General features: G+C 35.6%; 1 protein-coding gene across 2 annotated transcripts in view; it reads left to right on the top strand.

Annotated features, from left to right (window-relative positions):
• The first annotated feature begins 5,510 nt into the window (after positions 1-5,510).
• Positions 5,511-26,926, top strand: part of LOC121427384 (F-box only protein 42-like) — a 55,675-nt gene continuing 34,259 nt past the window's right edge. For both annotated transcript variants that reach the window (XM_041623748.1, XM_041623747.1), the window contains exons 1-3: positions 5,511-5,887; positions 7,610-7,843; positions 18,132-18,396. In XM_041623748.1, coding sequence (XP_041479682.1) covers positions 5,722-5,887; positions 7,610-7,843; positions 18,132-18,396 — 665 coding nt within the window. In that variant the 5' untranslated portion in view covers positions 5,511-5,721. The remainder of the gene's footprint in view (positions 5,888-7,609; positions 7,844-18,131; positions 18,397-26,926) is intronic.

Genomic DNA, 26,926 nt, shown 5'->3' with positions numbered 1-26,926 from the left:
AGTGTTTTCTTTTCACATAAAAATCCTGATACTCTTGTAAACATAGTAAATACTGAACTCAGATGTATTCATGAATGGATCTGTTGTAACAAACTTTCTTTAAATGTTGCAAAGACCCAGTGCATGCTTTTTAGTAATTCAATCACAGCTCTACCCAGGAACGTCTTTCTTAATAATATTTTAATCGATATTGTCGATTCAACGAAATTTCTTGGTCTATATATAGATAACAAATTTTCATGGAAGCCGCACATTACGTATTTATCAAAACTTTTATCTAGAAATGTTGGCGTCATAAACAAACTAAAAACTTTTTTGCCTCCAAACTTTTTATCAAATTTGTATAATACCCTTATTCTTTCTTACTTAAATTATGGGATATTAGCTTGGGGCAGTTCCTCTGGAAATCAGTTGGATAGACTACTACTTACACAGAAAAGAATAATGAGAATCATTTGTCATAAACACAGATTAGCTCACTCAGATCAATTGTTCTTCTCCAATAAAGTTTTAAAAATACAGGATTTGTACTCTCTTCGCCTGGGCTGCTTTATGTTTCAGTTAAACCAAGGAGAGCTGCCAACTTCCTTAAGTTTACTGTTTTTAAGAAACGAGATTTTGCACAGCTACCCCACCAGATTATCGTCATCTTTCCATCTTCCGAAGCTCAGAACTTTTTACAAACAGAAGACTATTGTTTATACTGGTCCCCATTTTTGGAATTCTCTAGATGAATCTTTAAAACTGACACCAAGCTTATTTTCGTTCAAACATAAGCTTAAGACTACACTGATAAATAACTATAATGTTACACTATGATTTTCCTGCAGGAGGCTGTTCATTGTCCCATGTTTGTGCTTGAGTTGTTCTGATGTACTTGTCCCGTTTAGTGTAGTCTTGTATCGTCCCGTCTAGTTTGTATCTTTTTATACCATTTTCATTAATTAATGATACTGTAATATTATTTTGGGGAACCTGAATTACAAGCTCCGCTTTCCAAGGTTTCCCCCACAATATACAGCTAGCATTTAAGTTAAAACTGAACTTTCTAAAATTCAATTATACATTATATCTGTGTACTGGACCTTTGTGAACTATTTCAATATTTCTAATTGTTAATTTATTCTATACTCACATTTCTGTTGTAAAATAATTATCTTTGCTGTTATTGTGGAAATAAACGAAATGAAATGAAATGAAAAGATTACAAAAAGTGCTTAGCATTTCCATTATTCAGGTAAAAAAGGTCAAAAATTTTCAGCTCGCGCTTCGCGCTCGCAATATTTGAATGTTGAAATATGTAACGTCTTCATGGCTAAATGCAAGCAGTCCATAACAGGTACAATTTCGACAGTTCAAAACGTATACAAAAATTGTAAGCAAGTATTTAACAGTACCTTTTCCATCACTTAATTTCTGCTCACTCTTTACGTTCGTAGTAATTATTAACTTGCATACACATCTTTTTTTTCAGGAAAACAAACATTTCCCAGAATGTTCACAATTTTAGGAAAAAGTACATAAGATTTCCAAAAAAATTAGCTCGCGCTTCGCGCTCGCATTATATAAATAAGGGTTATGGTATTATACATTTATGTTTCATAAGAATAAAGCTAAAAAGTGACCATTAGGACTACCCCTTCAAAGAAACAAAAAATCCCGGCAAAAATCATATTCGAGCGGCCGATCGGGGAAAATATGGCTGAAAAAATTCCGGGCCCCCCCTATTGCCGAAGGCTGGATCCGCCCCTGAAGGCCGTGCCATAATCTCCAGTTATTGGCTTGAAAGATAAACTGGGGGATGACCAACTTCAACTCAGATGGAATAGCATGTCTACAGGATAATTTCTTAACCAAGCACTCTAAACAGATCTCCAACATGACTTGCTGAAATATCATGAAAATGAAAATTGTACCGTCAGTATATCAACATCATTAGACAAACCATTTCCCACCCGCTAATGAAACAAGAAAAAGTTAATCATCATGCATGAACCATCTAAAACTTGAAATTTATGCGTTATAAAATCCCTGAAAACAATGCAACTGCTCGGATATTAGGTCACAGATGAAAGATTGTAATTCTAATGACTTTCTTAATCTTTTTAAGGATTTTCCTTAAATCAATTTTTGGGGGTATATTTTTACAACAAACCTTTTGTCAGGGTAAACCATAGAGATGGGGTAAACTAATTTCTCATTATATGGTAAATTGACAAGAGAGGGCGCACCTCCACTAACGAAATCGACATCCACCAAAGACATAATAGAAAAAGATTATTAACAGATCATACTTCTGTAGAACGCATGCCACGCACTTAAAAAGAGCATAGAGAATATACATCTCTATGAAAAAGAGCAAGCCACCACCGCAGCGCGATGATTATTATGTTGCAATCCCTATATACTTTTGAATAAAAGTGACAGAAACTCACGCGTTACATTGAAAATTTCATGAAAATCAAATGTGAAATAAGGAGAGGACATGGACGGCATTATTGTGAGCACGAAGTGGTATGATTCTTTAAGTGGGTGGTATACAGAACCTATACAGTACGTCTAAAAAAAAAAAATATACACTTATATGAAATGGCTATACCAAACCAAAAATATGTCATTTTCGGGAAAAATATCTATATAAATGGAAAGCCAATAAAGTCAATTATCAGATGACACAACAAAGTTGGAAAACTATTCATGCATGAGTGAGTACTACCCACCTAACCAAAGGGTATGGAAATTGGGCTGGGCAGAAATTAGCTTTCGAATTTCTTTCAGTTTTTGAGATGTGAGTCCCTTGGAACTTTCAAAGTTGAGATAAATTAATAAACAAGCATTATCAATTTAGGTTTTTAGAACAAATTTCAAGAATTATTAAATTGAAATTTAATGCATAAGTAAACACCAAAAACAATTTTTTTTTCATCTGGATCTCAGCAATGTGTTCATGGAAGTCAGAATAGGGATGAGATAGGACTTAGGTGCCGGGAAGTAGGTTGATGGGATAATGGTCAACAGAACACTTAACACCCCCCCCCCCTCTCTCTCTACCTCTTTCTCCCTTTCTGGCTGAGCCGGAGACTAGCCTTTATAGGGTGAGCAGGAATAAGGAATAGCTCTTTCATTTTTTTTAGAGGTGAGTCTTTTGGAACTTGCAGAGTTAAAGCTTATGCTAAATTACTGATAAAACTGAGATCAGTTTTGGTTTCTTAAGCAAATTTTATGAGTTACTAAATTGAAATATAATGCATTAAACAAGAACTGTAGACATGGTAGATCTTATAGCAAGTACGCTTGTAAGAGTCAGAGAAATATGATGGTACATGTACCTGTTACATGCAAGGGGTGAGATATATGGTAAGACTGGTGTAGGATGGTTATTTTGTCATTTTGCTATTTTGTTTATTTCCTTTGACTTGTGTTTTCTTCAGGTGTTTTACATTTCTGTTCTGTCTAGACTTAGTTCATTTGCATTTCTTTTCAGCACTGCCCTTGCAGTCTGAACTTAGGTTATTTGAGTTTAATGATATTCAGTTGCCATTCATTCATTCTTCTCTGAATGCCTTTTCCTCAATTCTCTCCTGGTCTTTGCATTTATGTATTGTAAATATTGAATTTTATTATTATGTGATTTTTGTTTGAATTTTATGTAAATAATGTTAAATGTTAAAACTGTTAAAATCTGGTTTTGCAGAAACTGATATTCATTTTACTTTTTATTTTAAAAATTGAGGACAATTTTTTGTAAGGAGAAAGTTTATGTAGGATGGTTATTTTGTCATTTTGCTATTTTGTTTATTTCCTTTGACTTGTGTTTTCTTCAGGTGTTTTACATTTCTGTTCTGTCTAGACTTAGTTCATTTGCATTTCTTTTCAGCACTGCCCTTGCAGTCTGAACTTAGGTTATTTGAGTTTAATGATATTCAGTTGCCATTCATTCATTCTTCTCTGAATGCCTTTCCCTAATTCTCTTTTGTCATCTTCATTCCTTCTCTATTCTCTCTTCAGGTGTTCCACTCATTCCATCCCTCACCTGACTCCTTAGTTTCTACTTCCATTATTACATAATCACCAGACATCTTTGTCATCTCATCTCTTTCCTTATTGGTTTATCTTATGAATTGGGTTCTTACATTTTAGTTCGATCCTTCCATTTTCTTTAGTTTGATTGGTTGTTATTTCTGATTTAAATATTTATGTAAATTATAGAATGATTTGATTTTAGCTGAGGCAAAGCAGCCCAGATATTAAACAGTGCACTACCAGACTTCTTCGGTTACAGTTCTATTTATTTGCGTCTTAGTTTCACTATTTTCCCTTCAGTTTGATAATTGAGTTTGCTGACTTAGAACTTTATTTTCTACCTCCAAACTTATAATTTCTCAACCTTACACTGGGTTAAAGGAACATTCTTCTTTGTGTTCTCTTACAAATCATGTACTCATCCCCGCCCTCCATCTCCTGTCTTTCTCCTGGATGGTATTAAAAACTTAAATGCCAAATGAGTAAATAACTGATGGTTGATGGGTTTTTATTTTTCGTTAAATGATTAAGATTTGCTTGTCCAAAAATATTGGCGATCCTCTCCTAAAATAATTAGGTTGATAATTTTTTTTTTGTGGGGGGGGGGGGGTTGTCAATTTTCCCTGCCGTGGCATCCCAAAATTTGAGGTGGACCCCTCCACTTTTTTTTGGCTTCCGCCGCCAATGGGTGCAGGGCAGGAATTAGCCTTCCGATTTCTTTCAGTTTTTTGAGAGGCGAGTCCCTTGAAACTTGAGGGTGTTGCAATGAATTAATAGTCATTTATCAATTTGAATTGTTAAGAGCGAACTTTATGAATTATCAAATTGGAATATCATGCTTGAGTGAGCATAAATTTAACTTTACAATGCGGATCTCAGCAGTGTGTTCTTTGGAGTCAAGAGAATACTTCAGTGGGTAAGTATGCTGATGGGAAAAGGGTCAACAGAACATTTAGCCTCCCTTCTACAGGCCCCCCTCCCCCTGTTGAGATTGTGATTGATTGCTAGAGGACTGTCTGATAATAAATTCTGAAAATTAGGTCATCACATTTTACCTATCAATCATTCAATTAGCAATTTGTTTTGTAAATCAACTGAATCAATGTGAACAATAAAACATTCATCTTTTTCAATAAATTATCAATCAGACATTCAGCTTTTTCAATGAATAATTTCATAAATCACCATAATTAGTCAAGTCCTTAGTCTCAACTCTGCAAGTTCCAAATGACTTAAGGACCCGCCCGGCTCTTAAAAACTGAAGAAAAATATGAAAGGCTGTTCCTGCTCAGTCTATGCACCCTTTATTTAAGTGGGCAGTACTAACACAACTTACACAAGAATGAATACTTTTCCATTTTTTTAGTCATTTGAAAGTTGAGTTTATTGTATCTCTATGGATTACTAGTATGTAGACATTTTTTTTAGACACATAGGCCTATAGCTCGTACGTTCGCGCTAGCGCTCGGTATTGAAGTAGGAACTCTCTGTATTCACATCCTTTGCGTGTACAATTAATGGAGACCACCACGGTCCGTGAAACAACGGAATCCACTTGTCAAAACAACGCGAAGTGTTTCTAATATTTGTTCATATTATGTAGATTGTGAAGAACATTGATCCCATTCAGGTTTGACTGGATATCATTCTTGTGTCTGGACCATTTCACGCCGTAAATCTCATCCTAAGGACGCGAAAATGGAGGACACAGAAGATGATGCCCCGTCGTCTCCACTACCGCCTGAATTCATTATCAATGATCTGCCGGAAGAAATATTGGAGCGTGTGTTGTCTTATCTATCTCCGTACAACGAAGTGCATGTTGCTGCCCGGGTTTGCAGACTATGGAGACGTCTGATCCAAGGTGAAAATGGTAGCAATATTCAGGAAAGAGATATCATGATGTGAACATTAGTGAAAGAGCAAGGGTGATCAAAATTCATTTCGGAAAAATCTTTTTAAGATGGGGGGCGGCAGGGCGCACGGGGGAGGAGGGGGATTTGGGTCAATGCCATGGACAGGGGATGGGGTCTGAGTCCGATGTCAAGTTTAAGTTTAATACAGAAAGAAGACAAACCAACTTGTTAAATTTTTTTTAGCCTAGATTAAACATTTGATCTGGTTTTGGGCAGTTCCACGGTTACTGAGTGACATTCAGAAGCAACTTTTTTGCATTCAAACAGAGATATCACCCATATTTGAATAGTTATTTGCAAAGGAATGGTACCTGACAGTAGTTGATGAAACCCACTTTCCTAAGTAATAGAATTCATTATTTTGATCCACGTAATTAATGAGATATGAATATTCATAATCATGGTTACGGAGTGACACAAAATGGACATGCATGTTTGAGGAGAAAATATATTGCTCAAACTCTGAATTTTGAATTGCTATCATAATTTTGTTTTATTGATTGGATTCTATCTTCTAGCTTTGATATGTTGCATTGCATGAAAAATTTGATGTATTATTTCATTGATTGTAACTTAAAATATAAACCCATACTTGGTTACGGAGTGACATGAGAAATATCCACTCACAGGCAGCATATAATGAACCTATATTTTAAAATTTTTGTTTGATTTGATGTAAAATGATGACATTCAGATTATCCAAAAGAAAATTTCACAAAACAAGCAATAGTTTTCTGTTAAATTGAAATTAAGTAAAAACAAGATATGCAGTCCCATGTATAGAATTTCTTGTATGGTTCGAATTCTCCTATAAGCAGATACATAAGAAAAGAAAATTGTGGCTAAGCCTAATTATGCTCCCCTTTTGTATTTTTGAAATTCCATATGAGTTTTGATAGAAAAATTTGATCCAAATTTGAAATAGAGCCAATATAAATTTTTGGAAAATGTCAGCTTTTGCTTGGAACTGCCCTTTTCTTAATTCATGCATTAAATAATTGAATTGTTGTGAATGTTTGTGTATCGTATATTTATAATGAGATCTAGGCCTAGACCGTAGACGTCTATCTGATTATTACTGTTAATTGATTTATGGAATATAGGTTGCAACATTCCCCCCAAATTTTTTCTTGTCTGGGCTCAGTGGGCTGTGATTGAACAAAACCTGTCAAGACAAGGCACTGGATAGTGTATTATATTGTCTATACTATAGTCTTGTAATGAGCATGTTAAATTTAGAATTTCATGAAGATGAACTTGTAGGCATAAATTGAAATGAAAATCTTTAATAAGGTTTGTGTTTCAGTGCCGGATAGACGTTTAGTACTGATGCCTAAAAGGCTAGAAAAATATAAATCTTGGGACTTTTGTACGTGTACAAAGTGGTTGGTGGAAATCGGGAACCAATAAATCACACTGTACAAAGGCAATGAGCGCCAATGATAGTTCCCAATTTCATGATTTAGATAGTACAACAATGTAGACGCACATAAATGTCGGGGTGGGGGGCTGGATAGAGCCAAAAACGGCATAAATTATCCCTGGCTTGATCTAAATTTTGACATAATGATATTTCCCATGTATTTATTACAGTGATTATCATTTAGTTCGGGTAAATTATTATGTGTTAATCTTGTGTTATTATATTTCCATTCCCTTCCGTTTTTCAGGAGTGGTGTTGAAGCGAAAGCAGGCGTTTGTCAATGCCGCGTGCGAAGGGGTTCTGAAATGGAGTTCATGTGAATGCCCATCCACGCCGGTGACTGGGCGAAACTCTCACAGTGTGGCATACATCAATGGACATATTTACTTCTTTGGAGGGTGTTCTGGATCGAGGACAGCTTTTAACGACATGTGGAATCTTGACCTGAGCACGCGAGAATGGACGCGGGTACTGGCATCAGGTAGGGAGGAGGAGGATGTCATGATGATGATGATGATATGGGTGATGATGGTGGTCATGATCTGATGACCGTGGTCATGATAATGAAGATGATGATTGGGAGATGATGCGGAGGATGATATGATGATGATATTGGTAATGATATGATGATAATACTATAGTTATGTTTTTGTAGTGAGTATTACAGCATTCCAACGAGAGTTCCAATATTCTATTGCTAGGCAAGTAGGCATACTACGTAGGCTTTCGCATCCTTCCAGGTACCCATTGAACACCTTGTTGGAGAACGGCAAAAGCGTGGATTGACACGTACTCAAAGGGATGTTAGTGGGATTCAAACACATGACCCTTTGATTACAAGGTGAGAGTTCAAACCTCTACACCACAATGCTTCTGTGATGATGATGATGGTGATGGGGGATGATGTTGATGATGATGATGGTGGTGATGATGGTGATGATGGTGGTGATGATGGTGATAATGGTGATGATGACAGTGATGATAGTGATGATGATGGTGATAGTTGTTATGATGGGGACGATGATGATGATCGGGATGATGATGAATGATGATGATGGTGATGATGGCGATGGTGATGATGGAGAAGGTGATGGTCATGATGATGGGGATGGTGATGATGATGATGATGGTAATGGTGGTGATAATGATGATGGGGGATGAAGATGGTGATGATGATCATGATGATGGGATGATGACTGAGGAGCGTGAAGATCATGATGATCTATTCTTGATGGTAAATGATATTGATATTGATGGTGATGATGGAGATGATTGAGATGAAGAAAGGATGGTTGTGATGATGGTGTAGGGTTGAAAATTATACAGTTTATGGGAGAATAAAGCAAGAAGGGGGAATAACAGAAGCTCAATCACACACCAAACAGAACAAACAGAGATAAAGCGGAGGAACTAAACTCGGAAGACACATATAATTGAACTTAACTCGAAGTCTAGTAGTGCACTGATTTTATTAGAGGGCTGCCTTGCCTCACTAAAACTCATATCATAATTACAGAATTAACATATATTCAAATTACATAAAATCAACCAATGAGAATAAAAAGAATAGAGCCAACTAAAAGTGTAGGAGTCTAATTCATGAAAATAACCAACAAGGGATGGGCGATGAAGATGATAAAGATGTCTGGGACTGGATGATTACTAGTAGTGATTATGTAATAATAAGAATAGAAACTAAGGAGTCAGGTGAGGGATGGAATGAGTGGAACACCTGAATAGAAAGGGAATAAGAGGAAAGGAATGCAAAGTGGAGACGGATGAATGACAACTGGATATCGTTAAACATAAATAACCTATTAAAAGTTTAGACTGCAAAGGCAATGCTGAAAAGAAATGCAAATGAATTCAAGTCTAGACAAAACAGAAATGTAAAACAGCTGGAGAAGTAAACAAAATAAGAAGTGACAAAATTACCATTTTGCAGTGGTGATGATAGGGAATGCGGAAGACTGCATGATAGGACAACATGAAAATATGTCTTAACCCAGCTTTGGATGGCATACAATAGCCAGTTGTAATAGGTGGAGAAAAAGGTTTTTTTTCATTGTTAAAAATAACCCTTTCCCTCAGACTGGCTAGTAGAATTGAGGGCAATGGTGATACATGTAGATTTTATGATTTGTGTCTCTGTGAAATTTAGCAGTTTTTGCATGAGTATTTGTCACAACCACAAAAACTGTGACTAATGCTGCAATCACATTTCTCCTACGATGTCTGCATGGTGAGTACAGCTGCTTCACAGATTATTATACGAACCACATTCAGGACGCTGGTACAAAAAAAATATGGAACTGCTGTTTTTGACTCGCTGTACGGCCGTCATCTAGGCAGAATGTGATTGTGCCATTAATAACACTTTTTCCGCCATTATACCATCTCATCTTTTCTACATCTGGCATTTTTTGTTGGCATTTTATTCAAATGATGTCAAAGTAAATGCATGTCGTTTTATTATGCAACTGTTGTTTAAAACTGAAAAGTAAATACTTTTGTGGTTTGGAGTGAAGGTGGCAAAATGCTAAACTCTGTCACTTTCTACTCAGAAAATGAAACTTTAGGAAAGTATTCACTATTTCTTCTCTTGATTGCATTGGATGAAAGTAACCTGATAGGGCCTACACACTATACGTGCTGTCTTGTATGTGCTAGATCAGTGATGGAGTGTTAGTTGCAATTTTGTTCTACCTTCAAATTTTGCTGGTACTTCATTTTCCATAAAAAGATGGCTTTCATACCCACATGATTAACAAATTACTTGGTATTGGCTACCATTCTAGATTTTTAACAAAATTATGAGATATTTTGCAAGTGTACATTGTAAAAGCAAGTTTCATGATGGCGACTGCCCAAGGATAACACCAAATGTCACGTTATAATATGCAAAGTATAGCCTCCACATAAGCATTTGATAGTTAAGGAGACTTTATCTCACAAGGCCATTGCTGGCTTTATTTTAAGTCTTCCTATTTCATTTCTTTTATGACCATACAGGCCAAATTATAACATTGTACCTATCCTATTATTTTTGTATGATTTATTCGCTTTAATATTATTAATCTGTATACTATTTGATGCAAATATGTACTCATTGTTTTTGTCTCACCTGCGAAGCAGAGTGAGACTATACTGTAGGCCCCGCTTTTCCGACGGCGGCAGCGTCAACATCAAATCTTAACCTGAGGTTAAGTTTTCGAAATGACGTCTTAACTTAGATAATATGGTATATATGGTATATGGACCTAGTTAATAAAACTTGGCCATAAGGTTAATCAAGTATTACTGAACATCCTATTAGAGTTTCATGTCACATGACCAAGGTCAAAAGTCATTTAGGGTCAATGAACTTAGACCATGTTGGAGGAATCAACATCGAAATCTTAACCTGAGGTTAAGTTTATGAAATTTTATATCGACAATAAACGTATCGAATTAAGTAATTCCATTAACTTTTTAGGTGTCACATTGGATAATCTTTTGAGTTTTAAGTACCATATGATAAATGTATTACATAAGATAAGTAGGAATACTGGTTTACTTTATAAACTTAAGCATAGTTTGCTTCATAAAAATCTGATAACTCTATACCATTCCTTAATTTTCCCTTATTTAAAATATTGCAATATTGTCTGGTCTACCAATGTGACCTCATATGAATTGTACTCAATATACAAAATTCAAAAGAAATGCTTAAGAATAATTACTAATTCCCATTACCTAGCACCATCCGCACCTTTATTTAAGAAATTGTCTTTACTTAATATATATGATATCAATAAACAAGAAATCGCAATATTTATGTATAAGTACAAGAAGAGGTTGTTACCCACTCCTTTTTCAGATCTTTTTCAATATAATAATCAAATTCATAACCATAATACCCGTTCTTCCAATAAATTTCATCTATGGTCTATCAAGTCTTGTCACGAAGCTAAATCATTAAGTTATGTAGGTCCCAAACAATGGAATGAGATTCCCCAAATAATATCTAATTCACAATTTATATCTTCCTTTAGAAAACAGTACAAAAAATTTCTAGTGAATGATTATTAATTTTCGCAGTTGATATCAATGCACTACTTGTACCCTCCCCCCCCTTTGATTCGTGTCTTTTTGTATTTTTTGTTGTTTTCTCTGTCCCTTTTCCTACATTGTATTCACTACAATGATATGATATTCTGGTTTTTCTTTTTCATTAATATTGTTGTCTTTTTACTATGTTTTGGCGATCCAGCCTTACAGGTTTCTGATAACCTTCATGGAAAGCCACGCAATGTATTATATTATCTAATCACATTATTTGATGTTTCTTTGTATTTTTATCCTATTTTGCGAAATAAAGATTGAATTGAATTGAATTGAAATGTCATCATAAATTAGAAAATATATGGACCTAGTTCATGAAACTTGGACATAAGGTTAATCAAGTATCACTGAACATCCTGCATGAGTTTCACATCACATGACCAAGGTCAAAGGTCATTTAGGGTCAATGAACTTTGGCTGAATTGGGGATATCTGTTGAATTCCCATCATAACTTTGAAAGTTTATGGATCTGATTCATGAAACTTGGACATAATAGTAATCAAGCATCACTGAACATTTTGTGCAAGTTTCAGGTCTCATGATTAAGGTCAAAGGTCATTTAGGGTCAATGAACTTTGGCCGAATCGGGGGTACATGTATCTGTTGAATTACCATCATAACTTTGAAAGTTTATTAGTCTAGTTCATTAAACTTAGACATTAGAGTAATCAAGTATCACTGAACATCCTGTGCGCGTTTCAGGTCACATGACCAAGGTCAAAGGTCAATGAACTTTGGCCGAATTGGGTGTATCTGTTGAATTACCATCATAACTTTGAAAGTTTATGGATCTGATTCATGAAACTTGTACATACAAAGAGTAATCAAGTATCACTGAACATCCTGTTTGAGTTTCAGGTCACATGATCAAGGTCAAAGGTCATGTAAGGTCAGTGAACTTTGGCCATGTTGGGGTTTTTGTTGAATAACCATCATATCTCTGTAAGTTTATTGGTCTAGTTCATAAAAAGTGGACATAAGACTAACCATGTATCACTGAACATCTTGTGCGAGTTAGAGTAGTATTCAAAGTCAGCACTGCTGCTATATTGAACCGCGTGATGCAGGTGAGACGGCCAGAGGCATTCCACTTGTTAGAGATGAAATATGAACTGAACTGAGTTTACATCGAGAGACAGGTTCTTCTGCCTCCATGGGAATTAGTTTTTATAGTGGTCAGTGTTACCTCCACATGGTCGCATTTCATTAGTTGGGTATGCAAAAAGGGTGGCGTATGAACAATTTTCCACACGGTGCCATGGATAAATTGTTGCTACATCACAGCATCTTGACCAAATTTATTGAGTAATATCTCATTTTGAAGCTAGAACTATAGGCTAAATATATTACTATGAATTAAATCAATACAATATCATGAAAAAAACTAAAGCACATTATATTTGAAGTAACAGGGGTGGCGGAGCCGGTGGATGCGGAGCCGGTGGATGTGGTAAATGATAAAATATTAATTAAACCTAATTAACAACTTACTATAATATGTAATATGACTGTTATCCTCATATTTCTGGGCATTTTAAAGCAGGGAACAACTAAATGTCATAAAAATTTGACAATTTTGAAAATATGCAGCAATGGAATACATGTGTATGTTGGCTCTGATCTGCAACCTAATCAATTAGTAACCCGGAGAGATTTGGTTAATTATCTAATTTGTAATCATAATTTTTATACAAATGTTGTGTATCATTGCTACAAACATTTCTACCCATGATATTGTCATTTTGCCAAGCATATAAATACAGTGACAGGTATTTTGGGGGCAAAAATGTGAAATTAAATACTGTTAATTAATTAGTATAATTAATATGCATACAATAATAGATAATTATTTGATTTTTGGTACAGATTTAATTATTGATGTTTAAAGATTATAACTGCAAAATACTAGGGTGATCCAATGTTGCATTAACTTTTGACACCATTTTATGTGCAGCAGGTCCAATTTGAGAAAACACATTTCAAAATTCACATTTACATTGACGTCTATGTAATAATTAGCTGTTAATTAGTCATTTTAAGGAAAAATAAAGGTATTCGAGACTTAAAACTTTTTCATTATTTAGAGAATGGTAATAGCTATAACATATAAAAAAATAAAAATTTTGACCATTTTTACCCTGTTCGCGAAATTGGACCACCTTATGACATGCGACCACATGTACATGTATGCAGGTGGCCACTATTAAAAGTAACAAAGATTTGACTGTATTTAAATATCTCCCACCAAAATACTCATACCTGCAAGTCAGGAGGACTTTTCAGAACAGAACTTTTGAAGGGATTTTTATAGTGTGAGAGCAAACTATGATACCAAAAATACAAGACGAAGAAAATATACGGACATGAAAGTCTTAATTCAATTTACTTCAGCCTCATTCAGACCATTCTAGTTGGAGTAAAATTTTTATAATGCATGCCTGCATGGATTGAACTCCCAAAGATATCTATCTTATCATAATCCATAATTTTTCGTTGAACGAAGCCCAGTCGGAGGAAAAGTTGGAGTAGTGCCCGTCTAGAGAGAGTAGGGCTAAGTCAAAATTTTGAAACGCCATTCAAACGACAATGAAAGGCATAAATGTTCCTATTTTGACAAGCGTTTGAAGAAAAAAAGTTCCCCAAAACTTGGTAAAATTTCACATTTTATATCCAAGAAATGTTCATTTCCCACATTTTCCTTGAAATTGGTATGATTATTTGGAAACAATCAATTCCCCTCTTTCTTGACTCTGATAAAGTGATTTCGGTGACAGTCATACTAGATCAACAAACATTAATGTCTACATGTGGGACCACAGTATGAAAAATTTAGATGAAACATTGTCATTTCATAATACACCTACATTTTATGCCAATGGATAAGCCAAGAAATAAGTCATCGACTCATTGATATCAAGTTATTTGACTTGATTTGAAATTGTATGGATTCGTAATGCATTATGGGTAAAGCCAAAATTCATCGACTTGACTCAAAATATTGTGATTGTTGTTTGAGTGATTATTTGCATGGAAGTACGAGAGTGACAGTGTGTGTGTTGGGCATGCTACTCAGTACACACTGTGTGTAGAATGCCTACACTGTGGTTTCAACATTTCATGTGAAAATGAGAGTCAAGAAGGGAATAATATTTCTTTGCAGTTTCCAACAAAATCAGAGAATGATACATTAGTTTCAAGGAAATGTGGGCAATAGATGGGCATTCCATGGAAGTGAAGATGGGGAAATGTAAATTTTCAAGCCACTTTTGGAGGACTTGTGGCTTCATACCCCACTTCCTTCCCAAGACCGTGTAAAAAACGTAAAAATTGCCATCTGGTTGTGATTTATTTACATGGTGTGCCCTCACTGTCAAAACTGTTTGTTGGCCCCTGAATATGCTCCAATGGTTGAAAAAAAAAACCCCAAACAAACCAGCAATGCTGTTTTAAATTAAATTTGAACTTTATAACGGTTTTACCCAGCCCTATTTCAACACCAGATGAATACATACAATGCAAGTTTCAACATACAAAATGCTTTGAAAAATGACAACTGTAGAAGCTGATGCTGATATCATGGGCGAGCCTAAAAAACAGTAAAACAAGAAGTAATCATGCCCAGTTCGAGAAATTCATACTATACACTAGACCACATTCTACTTCATGTACAGTGCATTAACTCTTTTGAGGTTGAATATTACAAGGTTTGCTGGAAAGCGAAACTCTGCACTTTATTTAAATGGTAGGTCATAAAACAAAACTGTGTGTTCTGTTGCCCCATCCTTCAAAGAGTTACGATTTCGGATCAACCACAAATATGGAAAGCCAGCCACATCACCATCTTTAAAGGTCAAGTCCACCTCAGAAAAATGTTGATTTTAATCTATAGAGAAAAATCAGACAAGCACAATGCTGAAAATTTCATCAAAATAGGATGTAATATACTGATTTCAGCTATATTTGTTCTTAATTGTCAGCTTATTTCAGCATTCTTTGTTTTTTGTCTGTACAAAAGTATACATGTAGGAGCTTTTGCAATTTCAGCTATTTTAATTTGTTGTTGCTCACACCCCTGAATATACGAAAGTTATGACATTTCAAAGTTTTGCTTCTTTTTAACAAAATAGTTATATGAACGAGTCAGTTACCCCTAAATGAGAGTCGATGTCACTCACTATTTCTTTTGTTTTTTATTGTTTGAATTGTGCAATATTTCAATTTTAATGAATTTGATGATTAGGACCTCCTTGCCTGAAGAACAAAATATAATAATGGAATTTCATGTGTTCAGGGAGGAATGAAACTTTATTTCACATGACAATGACACGAAATTAGAAATATTTCATATTTCATATAATAAAATAGAAAAGAAATAGTGAGTGAGTGAGTGATGTCATCAGTTCCTCATTTGCATACCAACCGAGATGGGCATATAATTGTTTTGTGAAATGAAGCGAAACTTTAAAATGCCATAACTTTCTTATTTTACATCCGATTTTGATGAAATTTTCAGTGTTATGCTTGTTGGATTTTTCTCTTTTTATTCAAATCAAGTTTTTGTTGGGAAGGACATGCCCTTTAAAGCATGTTTGTTCAACTAAGTTCTACATATGATGAATACTTGTACCTGTATTCATCTTTTTATAAACAATTCAGTGTGCTCCTTTGTTTACAAAGCACGTTGTACAAATTTTCTGTAGGAAAAATTATGACAATGATGGATTTCCATGTAAATGTAGTTTAAGGGTTGATACGTGATAGGATCAATTGTAACTGTTCATATAAGACGGGGCCCTGAACTGCACAAGATCCTCTTGGCCTACATTTTACATACATGTGTTCATAGCAAAGCTGCATATCATATTTCAGTAGAACACTATAAATGATTTTATATATCACCAAGAGAATGCAGGAAATTGAGAAACTGATCTATCAGGAACAGGAAAAACACGACATAATGGACTCAATTTGTTTTCAACGTGTCAATTTGCACAGACTCTAGTTATTGTGCTGTACATCATACTGTGTACTTATATGTACATGTAGAAACACCACTGACATTATTATTTGCAGTGCATGGAGTGGATTTTTGCACATTTTGAAAACATTGTTCAACTGATCTAGGTTGTAGATTGAATTTGATACTGCTGTTTGTTCTGTTGAACATATGAAGTACCGGTAAATGAATTATGACAAGCCATTTTCAGATCAATAATGCCTGTACTCGAGCTTGGATTTGGATGGAAATGCAATCATTTCAAAGTATATTGTTATGGTGTAATATGTACATGTACTTAAAGGTTATGATGTGTAGGCCAGTGGTACATAAACATTTAGTAGGCTTGTGCCATTAAAGCGTGTGTTCAATGTTGGTTTTGAAATATAAACAGCAACATAAATCATAATTGAAAACTCGATTCCAAAACGCCGAACACAAACGATCTTTGGGTAATAACGCATTGTTGAGGATGATGGGGTCAAAGTTCATCTAAGGTAAAAAGATCAAGTTTTAGTTCAAATTTTCATTTATTTCTGCATAAACTGTCTTTAAACTTGGTACAAATAATCATTAGATAATAACACACTTGTGTTTGTTGGGAAGATGAGGTCAAAGGTCATCTAGGGGTCAAAAGATCATATTGCATATTAATCAGAAGTCAGGCGAGACTTGTGGTCTGTGAACTACCTTGTTTAAAGCATTCAGTTATCGCAGGGTCTTATATAGCCTTTAATAGAGAATCAGTAATTATTGTCAATGATATTTTGTCTAGGGTAATACATTATATGTATTACCCTAGACAATATATTAATACAAATATACAAACATGTTCACTGAAAATAATTGAAACTTTGTGCAACAGTAATAAGTAGAATTAGTATTGAATTTGTTGTACAATATTGAGATTTAGTTAAATTTATTGTTTAATGACATTATTTGGGGCTAACCTCGATTAGCATCTTGCTAAATTATGTTAGCTCCAATTACCAAATGTTTTGTTTATATGTGATGTACTATTCCTTGTAATTGTACCTGACAGTAATATTTGGTGATAAATTCAATTCAATTCAATTCCCTTTGATCTTTGTGGTCTGATTCTGTTTGTCCATCACAGTTTAATGCCCGAATCCCAAGGCCATGCACCAGTGAAAAATTACAGGGGGGGGGGGGGGTTGGGGCGATTTCTCCCAAATGATCAAAAGGAAGTCCTGGAAAATATAAAAAGCGCCTGGAAAATCACCATTCCTGCAATTTTTTAAACTTATTTAAGATTTTTAAAAGCAGAAAGTTGTCAGAAATTACTCAGAAAATTGAACTTGTTTTCAAGATTGCTTGCCTTGTAAACTGTATTTAGTGTACTTGAGTACAAAAACTGTTAGCCTCAGGAATATCTTTGCACATTTTATGTGTGCTACTCCACCCACTGTGTGTAGAATGTCTGTGGTGCAGTTTCAAATTTTGTGCGAAATGTGTCACCCTGCTGAGAGCGTTCGAGTAGCAACAAGATTGCTTTATGTGAACTCGTTTAAAAAATGTTTTTCGGTTGATCAAATGAGAACGCTAGCAAAGCGATCTTCCAAACTGGTTTCCTGAATAGGGTTTCACTTAACTAGTTTTTGAAAGTATAAAGAGAATGGTGTCTATGATTCTGTTATGTCACTGCAGGTTCATACCCGAGCCCCAAGGGATCAGCCACCATGGTCAATTACAAAGGAAACCTGATCCTTTTCGGCGGACTGGCCCCACCCGTGCCCCACCCACCTCACCTTGCACCTCAAATATTCAACGAGCTTCATGTCTACCGCCCTCACAAGAACAAGTGGTCCTGCGTGGCGACGAGTCCGTCCCCTCCACCAATGGCTGGTCATTCTGCGAGCATTGTGGGAAGCAAGATGGTGGTGTTTGGTGGACTCCTGGAAGGCCAGCAAAGGTGGGTTAATTAATTTGGCATAGAACTTTTGAGAGTTCTCCCCTTTCAATTTTTGTGATGTTAAAAAAAGGGGGGGATTGATGGGGGGAGGGTTTCCTCTGACCTATGTTTTGTACAGGATTCTATCATTATTTGTTTGGCGTCACCTGTGCCTGGGAGGCAAAGAGCGAACTGAATCTCTATGACCCGCAGGTCTCTCCTCCCGATATAACTGATGGGGGGGGCTGCAGGTGGACCACTACACCGGGGTTTCCCTCTACACTTATACAAATAGTGCGGTGGGTTCGTAATGTGCAAGGGTGGTGACTCTCCTCTACATGGGGCCTCCATCTAACGTCCTATCTGAGGGACAGAGTGTTTTCCATATAGCCTGCATCTATGAAACATGGGAGAGACGTTTACACACAAAGCACTGGCTTCAGTCATCTGCCCGTTACCGACTGAGCCAACAACTCTCACAAGCCCAGGGAGGGCAACATGGCAAATGTTCACCTTGTTGGTCTCGGATTGAAAATAGCTAGTGAAATATGACTTTTTTATATCTGCTAAAATACCTTGCATAGATAATAATAGACATGATAAATAACAGTTGACAGATTTACAAAATAATACTCTATGTATTTCAATATGGAACCTTAAAAGCTTCTCAAAGCATAAGAAATACATGTATAAGAATGATTTATTGTTATCGATCAGAGTAATAGAAATAACACAACTTTGATTTCGTTTTGACTGGGATGTGCTGCTGGAAGCACCAAATTGCTATTCTGTCCATAGCAAGAACCCGAAATACCCAGTTAAAATGTAATCACAAAAAGATGAAAAACGGGGGATGTGGCAAGAATTATGAAACAAACTAATTTATGTGTATATGGGATTCTTCAGCTTTGTGTCATACCTACGCTAATGTATTCATTAATTAAAAAAAGTGTTGAATCCCATTATATCCCTTAAACCCCTTTTTATTTTGACTGATCTTACATGTACCAGAAATCCTATTCACAGTGGTGAGACGATTTGAGCGAGTTTCTGTAGACTGTTTTAACCCAGATTTCTCTTGTCTGTTTATTAATACCAATGCATACAAAAATTTTGATTCATATGAAAGGGATTATCAGTGTTTCTGTTTTGATTTTCTTTTTCTTTCTCCTTTCAATCCTGGATCAGCTTCTTTATCCAATTCTTCTTCGTACACTCTACCTCCATGCTCTGTCTATGCCAAGCAGCGTTATAGTGATTTGTAAAATTTCCCAGCTGAATTAGTGGTGTCGTGGATGGTATAAGCATGTTTTCCACAACTCTTTTTACTCTACGGCAATATATGCCCTTCTTCACTCCTATTGCACTTTATGAGGTTGGAATTGTTCCTCTAATCTCTCTTCACTCCCAGTATCTTGTATCTCCTCTCATGTGGGCTTACACAATTTATCTGTTTGTGAGCATGTGTACCCCTCTCTCTCTCCTCCCTCCCTCTTTCTCTGTTCCTACATGATTAATTACGTCCCTAATTTTATCTTTCTCCCGATCCTGCTATCCCTTTGCCTTTCCTTCCCTCCTCCATCTCTATCTCTTCTATCTCCATCCTCCGTCTGTCTCTCTATTTGTCCTTCCATCCTCCCTCTTTCCTTCTTTTCCCCTCTGCCCCCTTTCTCTATCTCTCTCCCCCTCCATCCCTCGATCTCTCTCAACATGTACATCCCTTTCCCTTTCCATCTGACTGTCCCTCTTCTTTTCCTCCTCTTTCTCTCTCTCTCTCTACCTCCATCGTCTCTCTCTACGTCCATCGTCTCTCTCTACCTGTCTCTCTTGATTGTTGATGAGCGCGCAGCCGAAACTCTGTGACGAGTGCGACACAAGATTTCATTAGGCCTGCCCATCAGGCATATTTGTGTTCTCCTGAAGACATGTCCCGTGATGTGTTCGGATGATGATTGCAGAGGGAATGACGACACCACTTTCAGTACGCCTCATTCAAGGATTAGTCTTTAAAAGATAGTCCCCGTTGATGCTCATCATCATACAAATAAGGCGGAAATTACTCTGATCATGTACATAATGATAGCATGGGGAAATATTATATGAAATGGAGCCATTTTATCCTGTGTTCATGTCAAGCTACATGTACATGTGCACTATGAATTGAATCAAGTAGATCAATTGACATTCATGGGTTTTCTTAATTTTCATATTTTAGGGGTGAATCATCTTTTGTCCTCATGCATTTTTTGATATGATGAAAAACGTGCTTCAGGCTTCATTACACGTTATGAGTGCAGAAGCGAAAGCTTAACATTTCCATGTCTTTGTTTTATAATTCAGATATTAGGATAAATTTGGGCTTTTTGTGTTCCAAAGTTTGACCCCCTTGATATTCATGTAGGTCAAGTTAGCTTTATTTATGGCACAGCTAAATTTGTAAACTTGCCCCCCTCCCCTCCCCCTAAGGGCAGCATGACATTAAACATGATTCCTTTTCATTTCATTCAAGTGATTGGGCCAGTTAATATTGTTTGGCAGAATGATAAAAAAATGAGAAAAAACCCATACATGTTCTACTTGTAACGTATTGCATTGCATTTTATGATTATGAATCTGCAAAGGAGAAAAATTTCCTATTCTAATCATAGGCCTACATGTACATGAGCACTTACCAAGATAATTGCATGACAAACTTGAAATGAGGGATTATTCTATTGCTTTTATGATTAGATTACGAATCAACAACAGAAACTGAATGCTTTATACACGAAAAGGTATTAAAAGCGAAACTCTATCATCAGGGTTTGTATTCATTTACATGAGCAACATTTACTTGAAAGAGAAAGGTATAGGTATTAGCCTTTGAAAAATGATTTATTCTGATATGGCAGATTTAAAGGTTTCATTAAACAGAAGAGAAACCTGTTTGGATTGAAGTTGGAGAAACTCGGCTAGGGGGAAATTGAAATGAGTTGAATGATATAAAGTAAATGGGAATGGATTCCTTTCCTACTGGACTGTTATTAAATGTCAAATGGAAGCACTTCTTTAAATGTCACTTGTAAACATTTGTCAGGAATGAAAGAGAGTGTCCTACCATTATTATATCTTCTGGCTAACACTAGATATTTCAAATAATTCCACTTCACTCAATAATATACCTTTGATATTTGATGGATCACTTGAAGTTCACTGACACTTCAAGATATCATTATTTTGCCAATAATTTCTTAAACTAAGAGTGAATAGTATTACAAGGAACAATAGAACAGACATTTGCTACACCATTTCTTTTATTCTGCATACCGGTACTGTATTAATAACAAAAAAGTTCAGTTTTATTGAAATGTTTTCATAATCAAGAAAGAATTGCAATATTTACAAGGAATTGAAACAGATCAGGTTATTGTGACAATAAAGCGAAAAAAAAATATTTTGAATATTACATGTATACTTGCTAGGCACATGAAGAAGAATTTGAACTTAGACTTCAATTATCAAATTATCATTTGGGTTACACCTCAAATTTCATTTTTTTTTAGTTAGATGGAATCGTTTATAATTTTGATATTCGTGAGTCTTGATTCTTGAATAATATCAATTCTCTCTGCCTTTTTATAAAATGATTAATGCCTCAGTGTTTGATATATCAAAGACATCTTTTGAGTACAGATAAATATAATGATATTCAACCATTAGGAGTGATAATCACGCACATATTTAAGAAAAAAGCAACCTCTTGGATAGATCTCTACTTGTACTGTACCTGCATTTTTACAATTGTGTTCCCTAAAATATGCCAAAAGGCCATATTTGAATTAATTTATTATGATAAACAATCAGTGGGATATTAACTATGACCCATTTTACCCGACCCTGCATTTACAAAGCCAGAGGTTAAGAAAATCCAGTGCACATGCAGCCAGTAAAGTGTGTCTCTCCTCAATATTGATTTAAGGGAGAAACTGCTTGTAAAGGGTTGTGGGATTGATTGATGATGCTGGCCAAATGCAGATGGGTACCGAAGATTAATTAGGTGTATTCCCTTTCAATTAAAGATTCTTCAACCTTTTCAAAATCATTATTGGGGAGCAATAACTCACTATTAATTAGTTCATGGTGACTGCGTGTACACAGTATGTAAATATAATCCTCCCAGTTGAGAAATCTAAAATATCTTGCAAGGCAACGGAAGGAAATATCTAGCATTTTTCTTTTTAAAGAGCATTTGTACCTAAATGCTAAAGCTGAATTGTATTGACTCGCATGATTGAAAATGTTTTTGAAAATTATCTTCCACTTTAATTCTATTTTTGGAAATATATATGTTAGAAGGTCTGGCTTTGTTTATTTGACTGCATCGAGACGCATTCATTCATGTGACAAGGCTGAATATGACAATGAGTATAAATTGATTGATTCATTCATTCATAGATTAATTGATTCAGTTTTGAATTGGAACAATCGCACAATAATTAGACATGATATTGTCAAACATGACATATTGTTGTGGTCTAGTTGGATAGACACCATTTTCTCTGAAAATGAAGAGGAATCAATTTTTTTTATTGCATTGATTTTAATACATGTGTACTTCATAGTTTTGTGGATTATTGTGAATTATCATTATTTCTGATTTGTCTGCTTTGCTTGAAAATTTGATGAGCAATGAAATAAAAACTGATATCAATAAACTTGCTGGATGAATAACATCAAGCAGAGTTGTATTGATGAAATTAAATCCAGTATTTACTCATCAACATTAATTCTGTGTGCTTACACAGAAAATGTATGTTTAGGAGGGAAAATAGCAATTGTTCTTCATCATTGCTATGTCAATGAATATGTATGAAGTGCACAATGTTCTTCATAGTTTCTTTTCTGTAGAATGTAGTTCTTTTAATAAGGTACATTGTAACAGCCAAGACCTTTGGTGATCAAGCGTTTCAGAAATGGCACCATCAGATTCAATTCTTTGTTTAGAATATACCTTTATAAAAAGGAAAAAGCAGTTCTATAAGCTCTAAAAAAACATGCAAAACACATACAGGCTCTCAATAGGTGGTTTCAGACCGCCTCAAAGTTCGTCAGTTCCAGGTATTCTCTGATCGGGAAATTTACCCCGATAAGAAAATACCAGGTATTTTGGTAATGTGAAACCAAACTACACGTAATTTGCCCCGAAAGAAAATAGTAGGTACTTGCTGAAATTATGAGAACTTTCGCGGGGATTTTTCCAAGGTCGCAGGTATTTTGGCAATGTGAAAGCAATTTACGGGAACTTTAAGCCGAGCGTGTCGTTGGGCGCGGGAGCTGTGGGTGGCTGCTGGGCTAGTGATTTTGAATCTTGCACCTTGCCTGCTTATCAGACCATACTGCGCATGCTCTTAACTTCAGGAACTTATCCCGAAGGGTATGTTTCGGGGCGGTGTGAATGCAGGAATAATTAATGGGTATTTTTTAGCCTAAAAAAGTTCTCGTAATTTAACAGGATTCTTGTGATCAAGGCGGTTTGAAACCACCTAAAGAGGTGTATTGCGTCTCTAAGAACTGACGATATTATTTACTTTCATGATGATGTAGAAGAACAATTGCATTATTGATTTGTTCAACCTATGCACAGATGTAGAAGATAGTGGATCAAGAGATAGAGGTGACTGTAATCACCGATCTTGATTGAAATACACCCACTAGTAAAGAATAACTGAATATATAATAAATTTCCTTCCATCAATAAATAATAAAGCCAATCTTTTTAAGGCCACACACCCAGATCCATGAATTTGACTTAAAAATGTGTGACATAATGGTTACACTTTGTAATTCAGAAGGTTCGTAATTCCGACACATGTAAATTGCCTATACCTCGATGTTCGTTAATCCGAAAACGTAAAAGGGTTCGTTAATCCGAACATTTGTGGCGTTATTCCGAAAGTTTGATAATCCGAAAACGAAATAAGGTTCGATGCTCCGAAGGTTCGTTAGTCCGAAAAACGAAATAAGGTTCGTTGTTCCGAAGGTTCGTTAATCTGGAAATGAAACGAGGTTTGTTGTTCCGAAGGTTCGTTTGTCCGAAAACGAAATAAGGTCGTTAATCATTACGTTTTTGGACTAACGAACCTACGGAATTACGAACCTTATTTTTTTTCGGATTAACGAATCTTCGGAATTACGAACCTTATGTCGTTTTCGGATTAACGAACCTTTGGAAATACGATCCTTCGGAATAACAGAACCTTTGGATTAACGAAGCTTTGGAATTACGAATGTATGCGGACATAATATCATATAGATGGGTAGAGACTGTAGAGTAGTGTGATAATGGGGCTAGTTAAAGTGTGAACGCTTAAGAGCATTTCAAAAAAGGAGCATTTTTCATGGCTACCAATTAGCCACACTTAATAGGTCTTCTTGTGCATGTTTTGTGATTATCTAGTGTTCTGTATTTTTTCTACGCTCTCAGCCCATGTTGCAAAAATCACATTTAAAATGCTTTTTGAGCTAGATGTGCATGGCAGACTTTTATGACAGGTGCATGTCCTGAGTTTTGGAATAAATTGTAGTTGGATATTTTTTCAATATAATAATGTAAACATGTTGAAGTAAGGTTCATTATTCTGATGATTTGATCGTCTGAAAATAAGATATTAATGTACGAAAATTGCTAGTAATATATATGCCTATGTATGAACCTTTGTTTTCATACATTTCTGAACCCTCAAAATAACAAAATTAATTCAATTTTCAGTATACTGTAACAAACCTTTGGATTGACGAATCTACAAGTTCATGTATGGATATTCAGTACCTTAGGAGTTTTTAAACTTTCAGAATAATGAATCTTCAGAATTAAATTAACTATAGTATCTACTTGAGATGTGGACTTGGCTAATATGCACTCGTTTTGAAGTAGTGTTATCTACTGAAGATGTAGACCTCTTTACATCCAGAGCAGCCTCTGTTGTATCCCATTTGGTCAATGTCTCTATTGCGCTCTACATTTCATCTCATTCTGGCTTGCTCTCATATTTTGCAATGTGTGCTTGCTCATTCCCCGCTCCTTTGATAACCAGTGCTGTCAAATCACTCTAATTTAATACCAATCCAACAATATCAATGTTTGTATCATTCTTGGTATTGCAACACCCGGGTAGAGAGTGGCAAAGTGCAGATTTAAGAATCCCTTTGATAACCAGCAATAAGCTGTCAAATCACTCTAATTAATACCAATCCAACAATATCAATGTTTGTATCATTCTTGGTATTGCAACACCCGGGTAGAGAGTGGCTAAGTGCAGATTTAAGGATCTTTCCATAGGATGCTACATGTACATGTATTGCCACAGGGGATTTCTAATCATAGCCCTCTCTGATTACATTGTTATATAGAAAAATCACACTAAGACACTTCCATTTTAAGTTTCTTTGTTAAAAGAAGTATTATTTGCCTTTCTAATCTTGCATTAAGTATTATTCAGATATATATTTTTTTCTGAACAAACGTGTATGTCACAAAAGTTGTGAAATTCAAGCACGCCTATACAAGGTACCGGTATTCTTGAAGCATTTCTTAGAAAAAAGCTCTTAAAAGCAGAAATGTGACTCTACATTTGATGTAACATGAATGATAATCCTCTACTTAAGAGATACTTGTAGTACTCTGGATAGGCATGTTGTATTGTGAAGAAGTGATTTGAATGATGGTCATATCACAGCAAACAGATTGCATAGATGTAGATCATGAACCATATAATATAAACTGAGATTTTACAAAAAAAAAATCATTCTCGCTTCTCGCAGACCTTTAAACTTTGCAAGTATATTTTGATGCCTCCTTTTGCTTCATCAAATCTCTCAATGCATCTATGATAAAGTATTTAATACAACATCTCATATCAAAGAGGAGAGAGAGGATCTCGGATGATTGATTTTGAGAGCAAAAGTATATGCCCCGTCTTGTCGTCATCCTTGAAACCCATTCAAAGGTAATTTGTAAAGCAGCACGAGCCAAGATGCGCTTCTGGAAAACCTTTCTGTATGTTTCAGCATATGATACCATGTACAAATGTGTGCATGAATATGAGATGTGGAGTGTAGCGTGGATAGCGCAGTATGTTTCATGTACCGGTATGCCTCTGCTAGCAGACTCGCAAGTGGTAAACTGTCCCAACATGTGTAAAAGCTGTGGGTGTATGAGTGTATTTTTCAAAGCCCTACAGCTCCCCCTCTAACTCTCAGTATCAATTATGTTGTAATGTTCCAGAAATAGTATTACCTACCACAGATCACATGTGGGGACACATGACGTAGTCCTGATGAAATTCTGTCCTTTATATCTTGGATATAATGTGTGTCTGTACACGTTTTTTGGATTTAATAATGATTTGGAGTGTGTTTAAAAATTTGAGCTTTAAACATGTCAGTTCACTTTAATGATCTAAAAAGGAGTTTGAACAGAATCCAATTAAAAAATCTGCAAAATGATTCCCTAGAAAACATGTAATCGCTGAGAAATGGACAAATTAAGCATGGCATTCTAACAGGGTGTTGG

The sequence above is a fragment of the Lytechinus variegatus genome, chromosome 14, assembly GCF_018143015.1.
Source record: "Lytechinus variegatus isolate NC3 chromosome 14, Lvar_3.0, whole genome shotgun sequence".
Lineage (NCBI taxonomy): Eukaryota > Metazoa > Echinodermata > Echinoidea > Temnopleuroida > Toxopneustidae > Lytechinus > Lytechinus variegatus.
Note: the sequence above shows the minus strand (reverse complement) of the source record. Positions and strands in the feature narration are given on the sequence as shown.